The 20820-nt window shown below is 42.2% G+C and overlaps 1 protein-coding gene across 1 annotated transcript in view; it reads left to right on the forward strand.

Annotated features, from left to right (window-relative positions):
- Positions 1-6568: 6568 nt before the first annotated feature.
- Positions 6569-20820, forward strand: part of LOC310986444 (protein polybromo-1-like) — a gene marked incomplete at its 3' end in the record, with an annotated part of 40565 nt that continues 26313 nt past the window's right edge. The window contains exons 1-13 of the mRNA XM_083972352.1: positions 6569-6634; positions 9794-9946; positions 10097-10194; positions 10976-11123; positions 11908-12057; positions 13182-13298; positions 13446-13514; positions 13854-13952; positions 14526-14611; positions 14717-14802; positions 16231-16447; positions 18743-18884; positions 19558-19652. Coding sequence (XP_083828478.1) covers positions 9803-9946; positions 10097-10194; positions 10976-11123; positions 11908-12057; positions 13182-13298; positions 13446-13514; positions 13854-13952; positions 14526-14611; positions 14717-14802; positions 16231-16447; positions 18743-18884; positions 19558-19652 — 1451 coding nt within the window. The 5' untranslated portion in view covers positions 6569-6634; positions 9794-9802. The remainder of the gene's footprint in view (positions 6635-9793; positions 9947-10096; positions 10195-10975; positions 11124-11907; positions 12058-13181; positions 13299-13445; positions 13515-13853; positions 13953-14525; positions 14612-14716; positions 14803-16230; positions 16448-18742; positions 18885-19557; positions 19653-20820) is intronic.

Raw genomic sequence — 20820 nt, forward strand, 5'->3', positions numbered from 1 at the left:
GGAGGAGGAGGGATAGATAACAATTACTATTATATTATTATTACTATTATTATTATTATTACTATATTTTTGTTATTACTACGATTACCTGGGCTCTGTCTTGGGTCCCTGCTGGGCCAAGCCGGTGGGCCATGGCCTGTGGCTCCCGCCCCCCCTCCTGACCTCCCCCATCTCCCCCAATTTTCTGCCCATCTCCATGTGGCACACACCTTTTTTTTAATGCACTACACCCTTAGAAAGGGGGGGAAACATGAAATATGAAACATAAAACAAATGAAATCACACTACAGGACAACTCCCCCCCACTTTGTTTTTAATGCATCACATACACTATGATTTTAATGCACCACACCCCTTATCAGAATTAAGAGATTAAGAAAGAAATAATTATTACAGAAAATAAGGGAAAGTTGTTGTGCATACATTCTCGGGCTTGGGGGGGGGGTGGGGTGGGATGGGGGGTGGGGGTGGGGCTGCGGGCTGGTCCCCCACAGGCTGATAAGGCCTGGCAGGGCCCCGGGGGCATCCCAGAAACTAGAAGTACAGTAAATAAATAAATAAATTTCATATAAGATTTGCTTTTTAGATTCTCCCTCCTCCATCCTCTCTCCATATTGTTATCATCATTACTCTTCATTACTCTTCATCAGTATCATTAATATAGTATTGTTGTTGTTATTAATATTACTATTGTTACGTCACTTTTTTTATTTATTTATTTATTTATTTATTTTTTGTTTTGTTTTGTTGTTTTGTTGTTTTTTTATCCCCCCCCCCCACTCCCTCATGTCTATTATTAATTACTTATCCATTTTATTTCCTTTTTACCTAATTGAAGTATTACTATTATTATTTACCAACCTGTATAGATATCACATGTGCGCACACACACACACTCACACCCACACCCACACATACTAACACAAATATTGTTGTTTGTTTCACAATTTCTTCTTGTTATCTTTGTCACATTTTGTTTTTGTCCACTGTACTGTATAATTTCACAATAAAAAAAGTAAAAAAAAAAAAAAAAAAAAAAAGATACTGAGAACTCAAGTTAGTGTGGTAGGGTAGAAGATGCATGTCACATGACATGACAAGTCATGTGACGAGGAAGAGATAAATCTCAGCAGGTGGTGCAGAGGGCCCTTTTCTTTGTTCTGGTGAGGCGGTTGGGCAGCTCGCTCACGTAGCGAGAGATAGCCGGACTTCACAATTCCCATGCCTCAGGGCTAAGAACGACCTCACGGTAATATATATGAATTGTTTCGGGTGTTTTTTATGCAAGTACATGTAGTGTGCTGTGTTGGATGTTTTTAATCTGTGTGGAAGCAATATCACAACTCGAAAGTTTATACTTACTGTTTATATTTGTGTGTCTTCCAGTCGAGGGATGACATGACATTTTTTGTGTTCATTTATTGGTTTAGTTCCTGAATATGTGATCTCATAAGCATAGGTGTAGGTTTGAGGCTATTTATTTTTATGGTTTACGAAATGTGTATTTTCCTGGATGGTGATTTGAGAGTTTGATTTTCTGTCTCCCCTCTTTGTCTGCAGCTTGAGTGTCCAAGGCCGGGTCTGCACCGACACACTGCTCCTGTCGGTGGTGGGACTGTACAGGGTGACACATTGTAGTGGTGTGTATATATATTGCCTAGTGACACTGCATGATATCTTTAAAGTAATTAGATGTAGAGTTTGTAGTGCATGGTTGCGGTGCTAGACTTGCTGTCCCCTCTTTCTGTCTTCCACAGCTTCATCTTTCAGCTGGTGAGCACAGCAGACCCAACCTTCTGAGCATAAGGAGACGTTAGTTTGTCACCATCCACATTTTGTTTGTTATTTTGCCTCACTCCTATACCATATTGCGCCCTCAACATAGATTGATCTGATTGTAATAAAAAGAGATTATTTTTCATACAGTACCCGCTTCTTGTAAGTTGTTGCTGTTCTGGGGAAGTATGGGCCACACAACACAAAGAGAAATCTATTACTAATCAAGGGTTCCTCCTGTCCTTTAATAGGAGGTGGCGTTGTTGACATGTTTTAGTGACTCAGTGCCAGGCACTACATTTCTTTGTCTTATTTTCTGTATTATTTATTTATTATTTTCTACCAAGATCTGCACGCTACAACAAATGCGGAACTACGGATCAATCACTGGCACAGCTGGCACAGTTGTGCCCGGATTTGGTAGCCTAATCTTGAAAAGTTTGGATCTGGACTGATCCAATCCAACTTTGCTTTGAACAACTGGGATACAATTAAAACGGATTATGTGATCCTGGATAGCAAAAAAGGGATTTCAAAATCCAGATCATTTTTATCCAGATTAGCCAAAGTTACACCCTATGGCCTACACCTTTAGAACTCCGCGAGCGACATGCAGATGTATGTGTCTGAAATGCTTCAGAACTGGAGTAAAGACACAGTCAACAAGTAAGAAAACTCGACCAGAACCGACCAAAGTGATCATAGAAAACTTACCTCCAAGGTGTCCCTGCTTGGCGACAGCGTTTTATGGCAAACTGGCTACTCCTACTCCTACTCCTACTCCTACTCCTACTCCTGCTCCGCTGCGCTGTTCCCGCTTTAAAGTTTGTTGTGTGCTGCAGTAAAATGCGTCCGTGCGGAAACGGCGGTAGGGCGGAACTAAAGTTCCGCGCGCAGAGCCGTTTTTTGTCAAATGATTCCACAGCCACTGTGACTGCCTGCCGTTTCTGCCTTTTGTATCACCTATACTGTTATATGTAATAATGCTTCATAAAATCATTAAGACTTACTGACAGTTTCAACATTTGTGTTTCAGACACTGTCACCACAGAAAACCATGCAGGGCTCATCACAAGGTAGGTATGCCCACAGCTACTGTTTACTTTATGTATTGCAAGTAATCATTGCATTCTAAGTAACAATGCTAGGTAATAGTACAGTATAATTTAAATCCTCCTATTAATATTTTATGGTGTGTGTGGTTCAACTGACAGGTGTCAACAGACTAGACCCACAGCAGGAGATGGTGAACAATGTGTTGTAAATTGTTTTCTTGTCTGTATACATCCACTGCATGTCTGCCGATCCTGAGGGATCCCTCCTCTGTTGCTCAACCTGTGGTTTCTCCAATTTATTTTCAACAACATTCCAGACCATCAACATATAACTGTTTTGTGCATTTGTACAGTAGCCCTTAAGCCTTGTCTATGACTGGAATCCTTATGTTGACCCAATTTGCTGGCCATTATTTGTGTGTGTTTATACTGTAGCTTGATCAGGCTATAATAAAACAACTGTTTCTCAAATGATGTCTGTGTATTCCTGATACACCAACAGAATGAGCTCATAGTGATCACTACAAGCGGAGCTGATCATCTCCCGAATCCTCTCATCACAGTACGCTGTGCAGTTGTCTGTATATTGTGCTACATTTGTATAGTGTAAGCATCTTTGTTACTTTACTTGCAGGAATAAGAACAAAGTTAGATACACTGAATATTAGTTGATCCTTAGATAAACAGCCCCCATGTTTCTGGATATTAGGCTATATAACATATATAGGCTATAACATTATTTATAGACTTTATATTATAGGCTATATAAAACATTATTATACATGTGTCTGTCTGCAAACCGCAAGTTTGTTTTATTAAAGTCTTTTGCAAGTGACTTGACAGTGTGCGGGAGAACCTTTTTTCCTTTGTCTGCATCTTCAAAATCCCAATATTCTTGCCACAGCTTTTGTAAATGTCTGTTCCACTGCTCCTTCTGCCCCCTGCTGGAGATAAGTACCAGTAGGCTGTAACACTGGGACATTGGTGTAGCTGCAGGATGGGGAGTATTATTGGATGTATTTCACTGCCACCTGCTGGAGATAATTAAAACATAAGTGTAACATCAGGATGTGGAGTATTATTGGATGTATGTTCAGGGACAGTCATTTCCTGGTGGTAAATTCTCCTGTTTGTTGTGTTTTTTTTAATGTTGCAAACTTGCAACACTTTTTGGTCATAAATTACATTATGGGCTGTATTTTGTTTCCGTGGTTACAGAGTTGATCATATCTGAGAAATGTGGTAAAACCTGCTCTAGACAGTCAGACTACATGGCAGTTAGGACTCCTCGTCCTCTTCAGGGACACAGGAGAAAAAGGAAAATAAAACCCCTCAGATACAGTTTATGTTTTTCTGTCTTGCTCTGTCGTTGAGATTTTGCAGCAGCTGACACTCGTTATCTCTTTATCTTATTATTTCATTGTCCATCATCTTTGTCCTTTAGTTTTCCACCAGTTGTCTTGTTTCCATTCAGAACTCCTGATGCTCTCAGATCTGGCAGCTGAAATAGGAAAGAGAAAAACAACATGTTCCAATAGAGAATGCCTTTTTTACTGAAGGAAATACGGGCGAATGCTGAAAGCTGGAAGCTGAATGAGCTGAATAAACTGTTGAAACAATGCTGAGTTAAGTGAAGGTTCAAGGTTCAAGGTTCAAGGTTCGTTTTATTTTACAAGTCATTTTAAAATACAAAATACAAATTCAATTCACAATATACAGTAGACATGATCTTGTAAAAAGGGATAAAACCCCAGAAGCTTCTGTAGCTTATGAACGAGGGGAAACTGCTGAAGCAATCTTGAAAAGATGAAACAATATCTGAAGAGTAAAAGTAAAACATTTAAGAAGGCTGTATGGAATGGTTGGAAATGACTTGAACTGTTGAAGAGGATTAGGTTTCCTGTCTCTTCAAACCAAACCAGAGTCTCAACTTGACCCTGAGGTCAACGAGGAGCGGCCTGATGTGTTTCTACCAGAGGTTGGATGAGCATCGGAACATGTTTCTGTCCCTTGTCTCCCATCAGAACCTCTGGAAACCATAAGATGATGAGAAGTTTTCACTGTTATTGTTGTGAACATGTCCCGTGCATCTAAAACTGCTCATATTGACAGATAAAAATTAATTTAAAAAAATATGAACAGATGTGAAATGTAAAAACAAGAGGTGTAGCTACTGTTTGTATTGTGTTGCTGTTTGCAGCTTGGCCTTTGTCCAAGACACATTTCTCCCATGGGAGAGACCGATACATTGACTTTGACTTTTGTTGTAACATTTTTCATTTTGCATGTTGTAACTCACCTTCCAGCTAACAACTAAAACATTAAAGATTATCTAGCTACTGTATACAGACACACAATAAACCTGATGTAAGTTTGATCAGTTTAACTACAAACAGGCAGAGCTGAATAAACAAAGTAAAATAAAATAAAGGAGTGTGTGTCTGCCAGAGGCTGCTACGTCCTCACACATGGAAACTGAGTTCATACACAGTGAAGCAGATGATTCATGAGTTGTTTCTGACTGGAGAAACTGGACGTGTTTCAGCTGTAAACCATGTTACACTGACTGTCCTCATTGAGCTGCAGCTTCAACATCTGTCTCTTCACCACATCTTTAGATAAATCCAGCTGCAGTGTCGGTGCTGCAGGACGTGTGTGTGTGTCTGTGCTGAGCTGGAGACAGAGATGGATGAAGGAGCTGCTGCAGCTCAGGAAGCTGCTTCTCTTTTGTTCTGATGGATCCTGGAGCTTTTTAATGGCGAGAGAAATAAAATAAAATGCGTCAAGTAGAACTCAACTAACCGGAAGTAGCTGTTCTCACTGACGACGTGACTTTATTCAGTCCCTGAGAGGTGGAAGTGGTTCATTTATTCATTATTAATAAACAAACTGATTATTAGTGAAACTCTGTGTCCATAAAGAAAAGGATTAAAGAGTTAGAGAAGAGTTAAACACACGCAGAGCTGCGTCATATACACATAGATGGCTCCTCTGACGCTGCTGCACATTGGTACGATAAGTCAACGCGGCGGCCATCTTGGTACGGGGTAAACCGTGTCTACTTCCTGCACTAGTCAACAGAGGCAGAGGTCTATCAACCATTAAAATCACCACAACTCACTGAATATTCAACCGATTTTCAATCCGTTTGGTTTATTATAAATGTCAGACATATATTTATGATACAAAAAAATTGAGAAAAAGAAAATGTATATATTTTTTTTATTTATATATTAAACATACACTTAGGCTACATACTCAGAGACTCAGACACACACCCACATGCATAAATACAAGGGTCTGACCGGGTCTGACTGCTGGTCAGACGTTTATATGAAGAGTTCATTTGCAAAAGCAGATAGTAAGTGCCATTTTGAAAAAAATGAGCTGAGGCTTTGTAATGATTCTTTGCATAGTGTTGTTTTCAATAAAACTTTATTTTTTTTAGATATGTCTGTTTTGTTACATCTCAAAGTCACTCACCTTTGGTTTAACTGATTTCACCTTATGTAAATAAAAAATGAAGATTCTAGAATTTTTTTTTTTTTTTAAACGGAGTTATCTGCTTTTGCAAACAGCTTCTGGTCAGAAACCCCGGACCAAGATGGCGGCCGTGTTGACGCACGCTGAGAAGCAGAAGGCGGCATCTAGGCTCTTATTGTGAAGGCGAGCAGGCGGAAGTGCACGTCACAGCCTCGCCAGCTTCACAGGTTTGTTTCTGTGTGAAAAATCGATAAGTGATTGGTTTTGGTTTTGGGTTTGATGGTCCGGATCGAAGCGGCGGAAGCAGCGAGCAGCAGCAGGTAAGCAGGCCGCCCAGCAGGCGCCTCAGGCCGGCCTCAGTGGCGCGGAGCAGCCGCTGTCTGAGCTCCATGGAGCCGCTGCTGCTACGGGGCTCTGAGCATCAGTCAGCCGGGCTACGGAGCTCTTTGTCCGGCTGACTGATGCTCACAGCCCCGGTAACTTAACGGAGGCTAACGGCACCAGGGGGCTAACCGTTAACCGTTAACGGAGCAGCTGACTGAACCGTTATTAAGTTAACCGTTAACGGGGCTGACGTCACACAGCTAGGGGCCGTGACGTCACACCGAGCTGCTCAGGTGTCGGTAGAGAGCTGCTGACGTCACACAGGTGATGATTAACGGTCGGTGTCGTGACGTCACGTGTAGCTATCAGTAAAGGTTTGATGACGTCACGTGTCTGATCGATAGTTGATCAGTGATCAGGTTGATTGATCTCAGCTGAGATGATGTGGATGTTATGGGATGTCAGCTACTGTACTGGGAATGTCCGCGTTGCCATGGTTACCTGAGCCATCTCACAGTCAGTCAGTGTAATGGCTGAATGGCTGAAATAAACAGGAAACAGAGACTTTAAAGGGATAGTTCACCCAAAATTGAAGTTTCACACTCATTATCTCCTCCCCCTCATGTGGACTAAGGGCTGGGAGAAGTTTCAGAGTCCTCCGTGGCTTCTCTGAGTTACAGGGGGTCTCGGCGTAGCAGTGCATGTCCATATAACGGTTGCAAATGGATACCAACTGTCTTCGTAACAAAAAGACACACCAAAAAACATCCAAATACCTCCATGCTGCTCGTCTGTAATGTCCCTCTTGTATTGAAGCCCCAACATGAGAAATTGTCCCGAAAAAAATTAAATAAGTCTATATTTTAAGCTTGTTTGTAGCGGAAGCTCCCAGTGTTGCTCTTCCTGGTCCGTCCAAATCTCACGCGATTCCTGTTTATTTCAATTGATCAGTTCAAACTGTGTGTGTGTGTGTGTGTGTGTAACATCCTCACAGCTACACACACCTGTACTCTGGTCCTTTATCCATATTCACACGTCACACCTGTAGCCTACTGTTCAGCTCAGGTGTCAGGGTCATGTGACCGTCTGGGTATCTCTGGACACAGACAGTTAGTAAAGAGACCGACCGGTGGTTTTTGTTTTATTGAATGAAGCTGAGAACGTTTCATGTTAAAGATGTTTCACTCGTCGGTTGTTGAGTCTGTTTTTGGTCTGAGCCGGTTAAAGGGAAGGTATCTTTTTTTTTTAAAGAGGAACTAAACCCCCAAACCACTTTTTTCTGCTGAAAACAAATATATTTGGGTATAAGGTAGTGTTGTCAGTTGATTCTGGTCCAACTTTTGACATTTTAGTCAAAATATTTCAATTTGGTGTATTTTGTAGTAAAAATGTAGAGTGACTGCCCTCTATGGGTTGAAACACGGCTATTACAATCTAATGTTTCTATTGGCTGAGATGGAGGCAGATGACGTTTTGGAGGCAGCTTTCGTCACCGGCCACCAGCTCCTCGACCAATCAGCACCGGCTGCTGCCTGCAGCTAACGGTTGCTAGGCACTCTAGCTGCTCTGCTGCGGCTAACGGCTGCTAACAGCTGCCTGGATGGGAATCGTTAGTGCGGCCGGCGCTAACGAGCCGCTAACGAGCTAACGAGCCGGCGGATCAGCTGTAGATGCACTGTGTCACGGCTCCTAGTAGTGTCCACGCTACTAGTGCTGTTAGAGCATGGATGTATTGTGTTAGAGTCGCTCGTTAGTAGCTCGTTAGCGCTAGCAGAAGTGTCGATGTGTGTTTATTACTTTTTTTTCTCTTTTGTGTGATTTCGCGGGTGTGAATGGGGCGCGGGGGAGGGGGGATCGGAGAGTGCTCCTGAGTCCCGCCCATAATCAAGGCATTTTTTGAATTTCAAGCTTAGAGCATGTCATCCAAAACTGAGGGGTTTAGTTCCCCTTTAAAGTGTGGTTGTATGATCTACAAATAGCCCCTAAGTACTTTATGCAGTAGAACCACAGACACAACTGACCATTTGTCAAGTCCCGCCCTCGACGGTTACTGTTGCTAGGTTGGACAAACAATGGTCACGGAAGGGTTAACTCCCATTGGAAACCATTGAAAATTACCCAGATTTAAATTGCTTGTGAGGAAATTGGTTTACTTAGTAACTTGGTAACTTAAATCAGAAAAATGGTGTCCGTGATAGAAGACAGACGTGGCTTAGTGGGGAAAAATCATTGTTTTGGTCACTCACTAGCTAGCTAGCTAACAACGCTAATCTTGTCCAACCTTGGAAGGCTGCGCAACACGTGACATGGGGAGAAGCGCTCTGATTGGTGGATCAGCAGACCAATTAGAAGGCCAACAACACTGAAACTATGCGTCAGATTTCAAACATCAGATTTAGTCAAAACGGTTTTGGCAGCCCGGAGCCCCCACATTTGGTACCTACACCGGTGGCTAACGCTACCAGTTAGCCGCTAACGCTACCAGTTAGCCGCTCGCTAGAATGCTACTACGGGGTGAAACCGTTATCATCCATGGGTGAAACGGAAGTTGAAAACCGACTTCTGTTGTGGTGTGACGCAATGGATCATGGGAAAATAAAGTGGTGGATAAAACGAATTATTGAACCAGCATCACTATTTCTGTGTGCACGTTTTTGTAATTAGTCATGGTTGTCGTAGTTGTTAGCTTAGCTGCTGCTGACAGCTAACAGCAGCAGCTAAGCTAACAGCAGGACGTCAGCTGTTAAAACCCTCCCGTTGTGGGACACGACATGAAACTACTCCAGTTAGCTCAGTCATGTTGGAACTCAGATATCCGCTGGAGAAAATATGTTTTTCATGGACCGTTTATTGAGTTATTGTTTATTGACACTGCTAACGGCTAACAGCTAACGGTTAGCCCAGCTAATCTAAAATGTTTGTTCAACAATTGGTTTTATAGACTTCATAAACATCAGAGTAGTCACAACGGTGATATAGTGACGTGAAAATGTGACATAAAGCTAAAACCTCGTCCGTATTGTTTTCTATGTCTATCAAGAGTGTGTGTGTGTGTGTGAGTGTGTGTGTGTGTGTGTGTGTGTGTGTGTGTGTGTGTGTGTGTGTGTGTGTGTGTGTGTGTGTGTTGTGACCTAACCATGCTTGTCTTCCCTCAGGGCTTGGTCATGGCCTTGAAACGCAGACGGGCGACGTCCCCTTCTAGCAGTGTGAGTGGAGGAGATTTTGACGATAGCCAGACTTCATCGTCATTAGTGTCTTCAATTGGGAGAAAGAGGAGAAGGACCTCAAACATACCGACTGTGGATCCTGTAATTCTACACATTTCATTCAGTTCCTGTCTTGTTGTTGTTATATTACATGTTGTTGTTATATTACATGTTAGATGACACAGTGAAGCAGCAGTTCCCATGCTGGGGGGGGGGTCGGTCTGTTTCACTGCTCTGTCCTCTCCCCTGCAGATCGCCGTGTGTCATGAACTCTACAACACCGTCAGAGACTACAAGGACGACCAGGGCCGGATGCTGTGTGAGCTGTTCATCAGAGCTCCCAAACGCAGGTGAGAGGAGGAACTCTAAACTTATTAAAGGGATAGTTCAACATTTAGTCAAATTGGCCCATTGCCATACTCCCTATAGTCATAGCAGTAGGTTCGTTACCTTTAATTGTCAGTGCAAGCTGTTTTTAGAACGGCGGAGCAGAGCCGTGAGCTGCTCAGAGCTACGCTACGGAGGCTCATTATGGGATTTCTTGGTTTCCCTCATCAAACTCATCAAATACACAATCCAACAACTCCACAACGCTCTGGTGGACAAGTTGTGAGCTGCACATTCACCACGCTATGAGATAATAACACAACGTTACCACACAGAGTTGTTTTAGAGGGAAATTCATGCAAAACCGCTGATGCACGTTGCCTTCAGGGACAGTTTTTCATCAAGCAGTCTCTGTATTTCCCTCTACAACAACTCTGTGTGGTAACGTTGTGTTATTATCTCATAGCGTGGTGAATGTGCAGCTCACAACTTGTCCACCAGAGCGTTGTGGAGTTGTTGGATTGTGTATTTGATGAGTTTGATGAGGGAAACCAAGAAATCCCATAATGAGCCTCCGTAGCGTAGCTCTGAGCAGCTCACGGCTCTGCTCCGCCGTTCTAAAAACAGCTTGCACCGACAATTAAAGGTAACGAACCTACTGCTATGACTATAGGGATTATGGTGATGGGCCAATTTGCCAAAATGTTGAACTATCCCTTTTCAAGTAAATCAGACGAACAGTAATTGATAGTAGCAGATAGCTTCAGCTTCAGCTAGATAGAGAGCTGTTTGACTCTGCTGCAGGAACCAACCGGACTACTACCACGTTGTGTCTCAGCCCATCGACATGATGAAGATCCAGCAGAAGTTAAAGATGGAGGAATACGACGACGTGGAGCAGCTCACCAGCGACTTCCAGCTGCTGTTCAACAACGCCAAGACCTACTACAAGGTAACGGCACGGAGTAGAGAGATAGAGTGTAAAGCCCTATTCGCACGGGACTAGTTTTACCTGGTCTGGTGATGTGTAAACCCCCCCCCCCCCCCCCCACGTCTGTGTTTCTTGGTGCATTCACACGGGATAAGTGAAGTCTGTGTTTTTACTCAAATTTACTGACATTAAGGCTCCGATATGACGTCAAAGCTGCACGTCGTAACATCCGCTGCTGTCACATCCATGTGCCAAGCTAATGTAAATAAAATGTCAAAGCAGCAACGTGACGTCACAACAGTACAGTTGTTGTCACAGTAACGGGCCGTCACAGCATCTGTATTAACCCTGTTGAAGCTGCCGTCATCCATCTCAATATCCTCCGAAATTTCGCTCTTTTTATGGATCTGAGCTGTTTATTTAAACCGATACCAGCCCGTGTTTGCACCTAAAACGCTGTCGGAAATGCAGCTCATAATTTCCAGCACAGCCTCCATGTTTCAACCCGTAGCTACAGTAGCTATGGTTTCAACCGGGGAAGAAGAAAAAATGCCCCTCAATGACTGAGATGCAGATTCGTAGGGACTAGTTTTACCACGGGACGTCGGTCTTTGGTGAAATATAGTCGGTCTTTTGCGGGGGAATTTTTACTTTTTTTGCAATTATTACAGATTACCTGAGGTCCCCAGGTAAAACTGATCCTGTGCGAATTGGGCTTTAGTGTGTGTGGTTGGCTCAGACTAACAGCTGGAGAGGCCGTGTGTGTGTGTGTGTGTGTGTGTGTGTGTGTGTGTGTGTGTTGCAGTCGGACAGTCCCGAGTACAGAGCAGCCTGTAAACTCTGGGACCTTTACCTCCGCACCAAGAACGAGTTCATCCAGCGAGGAGAGTACGACGACGACGACGAGGACGGATACGAAGCTCCGGAAAACCCCGGAGGCTCCACGGAGGACGAGGTGAGACCAGGAAAACCAACCAATCAGCTTCCAGTGTCCTCATCCAGATGTGACTCTATGAACATCTGTCTGTGTCGGTTTGAGCCTGTAGCACAGTGAAGAAGTACATAAATATTTGTTCTGAGACTGAAGAACATTACTTTCTTAGTCGATCTAGTTCAATTTAGGGCCAATGGCCTGAATTTCTGGAAAAAAATCTGAGAAAAAAACTAGAAAAAATGGGTAAAATTAAAAAAAATAAAAAAGAAGAAAGATCTTTTTTAATACTAGAAAATAGTGGTAAAATTTCTCAAAAAAGCTTTAAAAAATCTAGAAAAAAGTGGTAAAAAAAAAAAAAAAAGTTACAAAAATTTCTAGAAATTTATCAAAAAAGTTTTTCAAAAATTCTAGAAAAAATGGTAACATTTCTAAAAAAAAAAAAAAAAGGTTAAAAAAATTCGATTTATTTATTTTTATTTATTTGTTTGTTGTTTATTTGTTTGAGGACAGTGCACATTAATGAACAGTTAACGCCGTGGCGTCCTGTAAGTGTGCCGGATTTAGCTCAGAGCTAGTTTCCATCCGCAGTCCTCACACTAAAAAAACAGACAGACATATCACAGGGCACAAGTAAAAAAATCTAGAAAAGAAATGGTAAAATTTCTCAAAGAAAAGGTTTTTTTAATTCTAGAAAAAAGTGGTAAAGTTTTAAAAAAAAAAGTTTTAAAAAGTCTAGAAAGAAGTGGTAAAATTAAAAAAAAAAAACCCGGTGTTGACGGTGTGATGCTGTCTCTGTCTCCCTGACAGAGCTCCCGGCTGGTTTAGAGTTAGGGGGTTAGGGTTGTACAGAGTGCAGTATGGATGTTTGATGCTATATCTCTGTCTGACAGAGCTCCTAGCTGGTTTAGAGTTGTACAGAGTGAATGAGAGAGGATGATGCTGTGGTTGACTACATGTTGTCTCTCCAACAGAGTGCTCCCGGCTGGTCTAGGGTCAGTGTTAGGGTTGTACAGAGTGAATGGCTGACTACATGTTGTCTCTCCAACAGAGCGCCCCCGGCTGCCTGAAGGAGGGTTAGGGTTGTATAGAGTGAGGTATGGATGTTAGATGCTGTGGTTGATGCTATATCTCCGTCTCCCCAACAGAGCGCTCCCGGCTGCCTGAAGGAAGTCCTGGAGCAGCTGCTGGACGCCGTGGTGACTCACACCGAGCCGACTGGACGGCTGGTCAGCGAGCTCTTCCAGAAGCTTCCCTCTAAGATGGTGCAGACCTTCACTTCTACATCTACACCACACAGCATCATCATCATCATCATCATCACACAGCAGCAGCATCATCATCACACAGCAGCATCAGGGCCTCCTCAGGGCTTTAAACATCTCTCTCCTTCTCTGCCTTTTCTCTTTCAGCAATATCCAGATTACTACGCCATCATCAAGGAGCCCATCGACCTGAAGCTCATCGCTCAGAAGATCCAGGTCTGTTGTTGTTGGTGCTGCTGCTACGTTAACGATGTGTTACTTCTCTCTTCCTCTGATTGATAAAATCTATATATTATTATTATTATTAATTGATAAAATGTTCATTAATCCATGTGTGTGTGGTAGTTTATATATTAATCCATGTGTGTGTGTTAGTTTATATATTAATCCATGTGTGTGTGTTAGTTTATATATTAATCCATGTGTGTGTGTTAGTTTATATATTAATCCGTGTGTGTGTGTTAGTTTATATATTAATCCGTGTGTGTGTGTTAGTTTATATATTAATCCATGTGTGTGTGTTAGTTTATATATTAATCCATGTGTGTGTGTTAGTTGGGCCACTACCGGAGCGTCGGTGCGATGGCCAAAGACATCGACCTGCTGGTGAAGAACGCCAAGACATACAACGAGCCGGGATCACAGGTGTTCAAGGTGAACGGAGCACTACACACACACACACACACACACACACACACACACACACACACACACACACACACACACACACACACACACACACACACACACACACACACACACACACACACACACACACACACACACTAACTTAGTATATGGTATATTTTTAATTATGGGGATAGTTTATATATTTATATTTATATTTACGAGGATATGTGTGTAGTATATATTTATTTTTGTAATTATATATTTATATAGATATTTATGAAGTGTATATGTGGTATATATTTATATAGGTGTATTATGTAGTTATGATATCTGTGTAGTTACAAACTGAAGAGTAGTTAAAAAGAGGTGGGAAATTAAAAAAGCATTGTACTTCTTCCCACTGCTTTTTCGAACAATGTGCAGTGTTTTGTTTTGTCTTAGCTCTTTATTTTATTGTATTTTTTAAATTTCTCTTTTTCTTTCTTTTGTACAATAGTTACATACATTTTTTTTTCTTTTTATACATGTTTGAAAATAAAGTTCATTCATTCACATCTATACGTAAACACACTGATCTGACTCACTGTGTGTGTCCAGGACGCCAACACCATCAAGAAGATGTTTTCCCAGAAGAAGTCAGAGATGGAGCACGGAGAACCCATCAAGTCCAGCATCCGCATCAGGTACAGGAACCAGCCGTGGTGACCGTAACCACGGGTTACCCTGACCGTAACCACCGGTTACCCTGACTGTAATAGATGAAGCGTTGTGTGTGTTTGTCTCCGTAGGAACAGGCGCTCGGCTCAGGGAGACCGGCTCTCTGCCATCACCATGGCGCTGCAGTACGAGAGCGACGACGAGGGAATCCTCTCTGGTACGACCTCGCTATGACATCACGCTATGACATCACACTATGACATCACGCTGTGACATCATGCTCTGACATCACGCTCTGACATCACGCTATGACATCACGCTATCACGCTGTTAAAGCTGCGTTCACACCGGACCTTTTGTTTTTCGAACGAGCGAGGAGTTTACCTGTTAAGTTAATGCAGACGAGCGATGGAGCGTTTAATCGCCCAGAAGACAAAGTCAAAACCATCTTCACTCCCCAAGGATTTAGAAAGCATCATTGATGCAGATCAGATTGTTGTAACTCTCCGTACGTTGGGCTTCATGGTCGTCGTCTCTCCATCGACTTCAACTAGTTCAAAGTTTAGCTGCTAGTCTTTGAACTGGAAACACCAGTGCTACCAGTTCCTCCGCCGGCTTCCTGTCAAATTTAGAGTTGATTTTAAGACGTTATTGTTTGTTTTTATATTTTAAATGCACCAGCGCCACCTCATCTATGTGACGAGGTTCAGACCAGCTTCTCTCAGATCATCAAGATCTTAACCTACCCCTAACCCTAGATCCAGATGCACAAACCAAGTCGACTCTCAGGCTCTGGAACAAACTCTACTCATTTATAAAGACGAAGCTGAAAACATGCAACAGTTTAATTCACCGACTCCTCTTCTCTTTAACTCAGGTTGAATCTGAGCGTTGAGTTGTGTTTGTGTGTAGAACTGGAGCATCAATGTGTGTTTGTGTAACTCTGAACTGGTTTAGTTTCATTGTCTGATCCTGTGCAGCACTTTGGTTGTTTTTAACCCTCCTGTTTCCTCCTGGGTCAAGGAAGGAAGGATGGATGGAAGTAAGGAGGGAAGGAAGGGAGGGAGGCAAAAAGGATTGTGGAAAGAAGGAAGGGAGAAATCCTTATTCCCTTCCTTCCTTCCTTCCTTCCTTCCTTCCTTCCTTCCTTCCTTCCTTCCTTCCTTCCTTCCTTCCTTCCTTCCTTCCTTCCTTCCTTCCTTCCTTCCTTCCTTCCTTCCTTCCTTCCTTCCTTCCTTTCTCCCCTTCGTCCTTACTTACTTACTCCTCTTTTGATCTAATTGACCTGGTCTGTTCCCTCCCTCCATCTTTCTTACCTTTCTTTTTCCCTCCCTCCTTTCCATCCCTTCGTCCTTACTTCTTCCTTCCTTTTTGACCCAATCTGTTCCCTCCCTCCATCTATCTTTCCTTCCTTTTTCCTCCCATCCTTCCATTTGTCCATTTGTCCTTCCTTCCTCCTTTCTATCCATTTATCCTTCCTTCCTTCCTTTTTGACCCAATCAACCCAATCTGTTCCCTCCCTCCTTCTATCTTCCCTTCCTTTCCCTTCGTCCTTCCTTCCTTCCTCCCCTGACCCAGAAGGACAGCAGGAGGGTTAAAGGTGCTATACAAACAGATAAAGTGACTCTGCCTGTGTGTGTCCCAGGCTCGGTCCACTACGACGAGGGCGAGTCTGAGGCGGAGAGCATGACGTCCAACATGGACATGAGCAACCCGATCTTCCAGCTGTACGAGGCGGTGCGCGGAGCCAGGAACAGCCAGGGTCAGCTGATCTCTGAGCCGTTCCTACAGCTGCCGTCCAGGAAGGAATACCCCGACTACTTCCACCAGATCAGCCAGCCCATCTGCCTGCACCTCATCAAGTAGGTCGTCCTGCAGCCGCCTCATTCATATACACGCTGTCTACTGTATGTTTTCACCCTGAAGGGTCAGGAAGTCACCTGTTATAAACTTAAATTAGCTAATAAGAGAAGGAATACCCCGACTACTTCCACCAGATCAGCCAGCCCATCTGCCTGCACCTCATCAAGTAGGGCTGCACGTCCTGCACACATTCATATACACACACGCTGTCTACTGTATGTTTTCACCCTGAAGGCTCAGGAAGTCACCTGTTATTAACTTAAATGAGCTAATAAGAGAACTATGAAGTGAATGTTTATGATTGACAGCCGTGGACAGAATAGTTAACTTGGTGCCGTTCTGTTAAAGAGAGAAAAACACACGACTGTCACTGAAACAACTTGAAACTGACAGAAGTAATAAAGATAAAGAATGTAATGAAAATCACATGTTGCTTTTGAGTTGTGGTTCAACAGATTTATTAAAAAAAAAAAAAAAAATGAAACTGGTCTGGAGCCTGAACTGACACTGGGAGCTACTTCTCCTCTTCTCTCTGCGCCCGTCAGACATCGACTGCAGTCGTTCATACTCGTATTCACTCGGTTTTCCACACACACATGTCATTTTAAACGTGTGTGTGTGTGTGCAGATGCAACTGACAAATATTTAGGCTGTAGACGGACAAGCAACAACTTCATTAATCATCATTTTATTTATTTTATTTTGAAAATTGAGTGGATTCTCTCTCCTTTTCTTTGCCCGACTTCCTGTCTGGTACGATCTGGTTCTATCCAGCTTGACAACGGCGCTCTCGGCGCTCGCGGCTCGCGTGAAAAATAGAACTGAACCGATCTGAAGCGCTGCAGGCGGCGCACTGCGACCAGGCAGACCTGTTAACATGTGGCCGATCTGAAACTGCCTCTGCTCCAGGGCTGCGCTTCGGTTCCACGTGCAGTGCGACCAGGCTGTTGGAGCCAATGGCGTGAATTTCTGGGAAAATTTCAGAGAAATCTCTGGAAAAAAAGGGGTAAAATTTCTCTTTTTAAAAAAAAAAAAAAGTCTAGAAAAAAGTGGTAAAATTTAAAAAAAATAAAAAATTCTTGCAAATTTTTTTTACAATTTCTCAAAGACAATGTTTTTTTTAAAGAAAATTCCAGAAAAAAGTGCTAATTTTTTTTTTAAGTTACAAAATTTTCTAGAAAAAAGTGGTGAAATTAAAAAAAAAAAAAAAAAAAAAACTAAACAAAAAAGCATGATGAAACTGCTCCAGGGGTCTATTGTTGGTTCGTCCTCCAGATGTTCAACAGGATGTAGTTCAGGACTCTGAGAAGGAGAAAGAAGAAGCTTCTCAACGGCCCAGTGTTCTAGTGTTTGGTTCTAGTGGTTCTGGTCCGTTCTTGGTGGTTTTAGCTGCAGAGTCACCTGACTGTGCGTTCACACCAAAAGCTTCCAAAGCTTCACCAGACCAGAAGGTTAACTTTAGGGTAATTAGCTATGACGCGGTTCGGCAGCAACCAATAGAGACGTCCTCTGGCTCCTTTTTTTTCTTCTTTTTGTCCTTCGTCTCCCCAATGACCAGCACGATCGAACTTTGACCTCAGTCACATGACGAGCGGCCAAAGCAGCTGAAAATATTTGCCGTTTTGGGAGCTGTCTGGTCTGAAGCGATGCAGCCTCGAGCGTTTTGAGGCTTTGGAAGCTTTTGGTGTGAACGAACACTGAGAGTTACACAACGACACCTAAAGACTCTAAAGCTGCAGCAACTAAACATCAGTTCAGGCTCCAGACCAGTTTCATTAGCTTGTTTTTAAAATAATTCTGTTGAAGCAACAACTCAAAAGCACCGTCTGGTGTTTATTATTTATTATTTATATGTTTATTCTCAGTAGTTTCAGTGAAAGCTGAGTGTTTTTCTCTCTAACAGCAGCACCAACTGTTCTCTACGTCTGTATGAGACGACACATCCACGCTGTCGGCGTCACAGCTACGCTGTTTCTGTGTTTTCATCTTTTTATTTTCCACTCCTACGGCGTCGTCGTATGAATGAATGAATGAATTTATTTATTTAAAACAGGGACAATGCACAAAAAGCATGAATCTTGTGAAACAAGAAGAGCTGCTTTGAGCCAGGTTGTTAGAGCAACAACTGCTCATTTCCGCCTGTCGTCCCTACAAACGTTCCCGGTGTTTCTGAGCTCGGGAAAGGCAGAAAAGGAGACCGCACACTTCAGCTCCCTGATGGGCAGATTTATCAGCACATCAACAAGTAGTAACGTTTCTGATCCCGTGTCGTCCTCCTCCTCTTCCCTCCACAGGAACAAGATGAAGAGCAACGAGTACGAGAGCGTGGAGCACGTGGACTCGGACCTGACGCTGATGCTGGAGAACGCCAAGCGCTACAACGTCCCTCACTCCTCCATCTACAAGAGAGCTCTGAAGCTGCAGCACATCCAGCAGGTCAGAGGGTTAGAGCCCACGCTGTCTCGGTTTCATTTCATAATAATAATAATAATAATAATTTACCTCAGAGCCGGTTTCATCCAGCAGGTCGCAAAGCTCAGCTGTCTACGTCTGTGTCCACTCGGTTTTCATTTAATACAGGGTATCCGCAGGGTCTTGAAAAGTATTAAAAGGTGATAAATCAATTTTGGGAAAATGAAGACCCTTAAAAAGTATTAAAAAGTCTTTTCACGACTTTATAAAGTCTTAAATTTTGAAGGTATTTTTTCTGAATTAGCTGTCCAAGAGTTTGAGTCCTAAAAAACATTGTGAAAGTGTTTGAATTTATTCATTTTATTAAAAAACAAAGATGAACCGGTTCATGAAAAAGAAAAGAAGATTGTTGTTTTTGTTTTTTGAGAGTGGAGCAATGTTTTTTGTTTTGTTTTTTGATAAACTTTGCCTTTGATTTATTATCCCAGCCTATTTTGAATTCTGTTGTATCATAGTGGTCTATAGTCTTTATCACAAACTAAAACTGTTCAGTTTAAAGTGTCACTGATGTAAATGGTTGCAGCTTGAAGTGGTGGTGAGGTGTTGAAAAATATTGAGAAGGTCTTGAAAAGGTTTTAGAATTAACTTCAAGATTCCTGTATAAACCCTGTTAATGAACTCCTTTCTGTCCGTCCAGATGAAGAAGAAGGAGCTGCTGCAGAGAGATGACGACGACGGGGACAGCATGCTCTCCTCCGCCACCTCCGACACCAGCAGCACCAAGAGGAAAAGGTGCAGTCCGCCACTTTTTACTTTGCTGCTCAGCTGTGTAGCTGTTTAGATCGTGTGTGAGTGTGAAGGCAGAGTTACAGAAGCGTGTTGCATTCACTTGGAAAGAAAAAAAGTCTTTTTTTTGTTTTTCTGAATTTTTTTTTCTGTTTTTCGGGGTTTTTTTTTCTGACTTAACGAGATTTCAAAATCCAGCGAGAAAACTCTGGACATTGAGTTGCTGAGTGTTTCTGGTGTTGGAGCTGTTGTCTTCTCTGATGAAGGACAGACAGAGACAGAGAGCTGTTGTAGGTGCGGTTTAAGAACAAAAACAACATGTTTTTGCGTTGTTCTATGATAAAATTGTCTTAATTTCTTAGCATTTAAGAGATTATTTCATTAGTTAGAGCTGTAGACTGCACATATTTAAACCAGACTTCTGGGAGAGAGAATGAGAGAAGAGAAGGAATAAACATAGAAACAAACTGGTTACACTGCAAAAACTCAACATCTTTCCAAGAACATTTGTCTTATTTCTTGTCAAAATGTCTCATTTCTAGTCAAAACTAATCTCTTTCCACTTAAAATAAGACTCATCACCTAAAAATGAACTTGTTTTTAGATCATTTTCACTTGTTTCAAACTAATTTTCACTTGAAATAAATAGAAAAATCTGCCAGTGAAAGCAAGTTTTTTGTGTTTGTAATAAGAAAGAAAAACTTGCTCCACTATCAGATTTTTCTACTTATTTCAAGTGAAAATCTGCTTGAAAGAAGTAAAAAGTGTCTAAAAACAAGCTGCTTTTAATGTGATGAGTCTTATTTTAAGTAGAATGAGATTTATTTTGATTAGAAATAAGACAAATATTCTTGGTGAGATTTAGAGTTTTGTGTAAAGTTGCAGTGTAGATGTACAAAATAAGCCACAACTGTTGAAAAGACTTCTCTCCAGAGCATGAATGGGACGGACGATGTGTTGGCGTGATGTCAGACTGTAGCAGCTGGAAAATGATTGGAGGAAAAGAGTGGGAACGCTGGTACAGACTGAAGCTTGATTTTAAACTTACATCTGCGAGGTTAAGCTTAAAACAAATGTGTATTTCTGTTGCTGTAGGTGTAAAACTATGGTATTCACAAAGCAAGGAACTGAAAAGTTGTACAAGTATGTCTCAGTTTAAGAAAATGTTTAAAAA

This window comes from Trachurus trachurus (assembly GCF_905171665.1).
Source record: "Trachurus trachurus genome assembly, chromosome: 5".
NCBI lineage: Eukaryota > Metazoa > Chordata > Actinopteri > Carangiformes > Carangidae > Trachurus > Trachurus trachurus.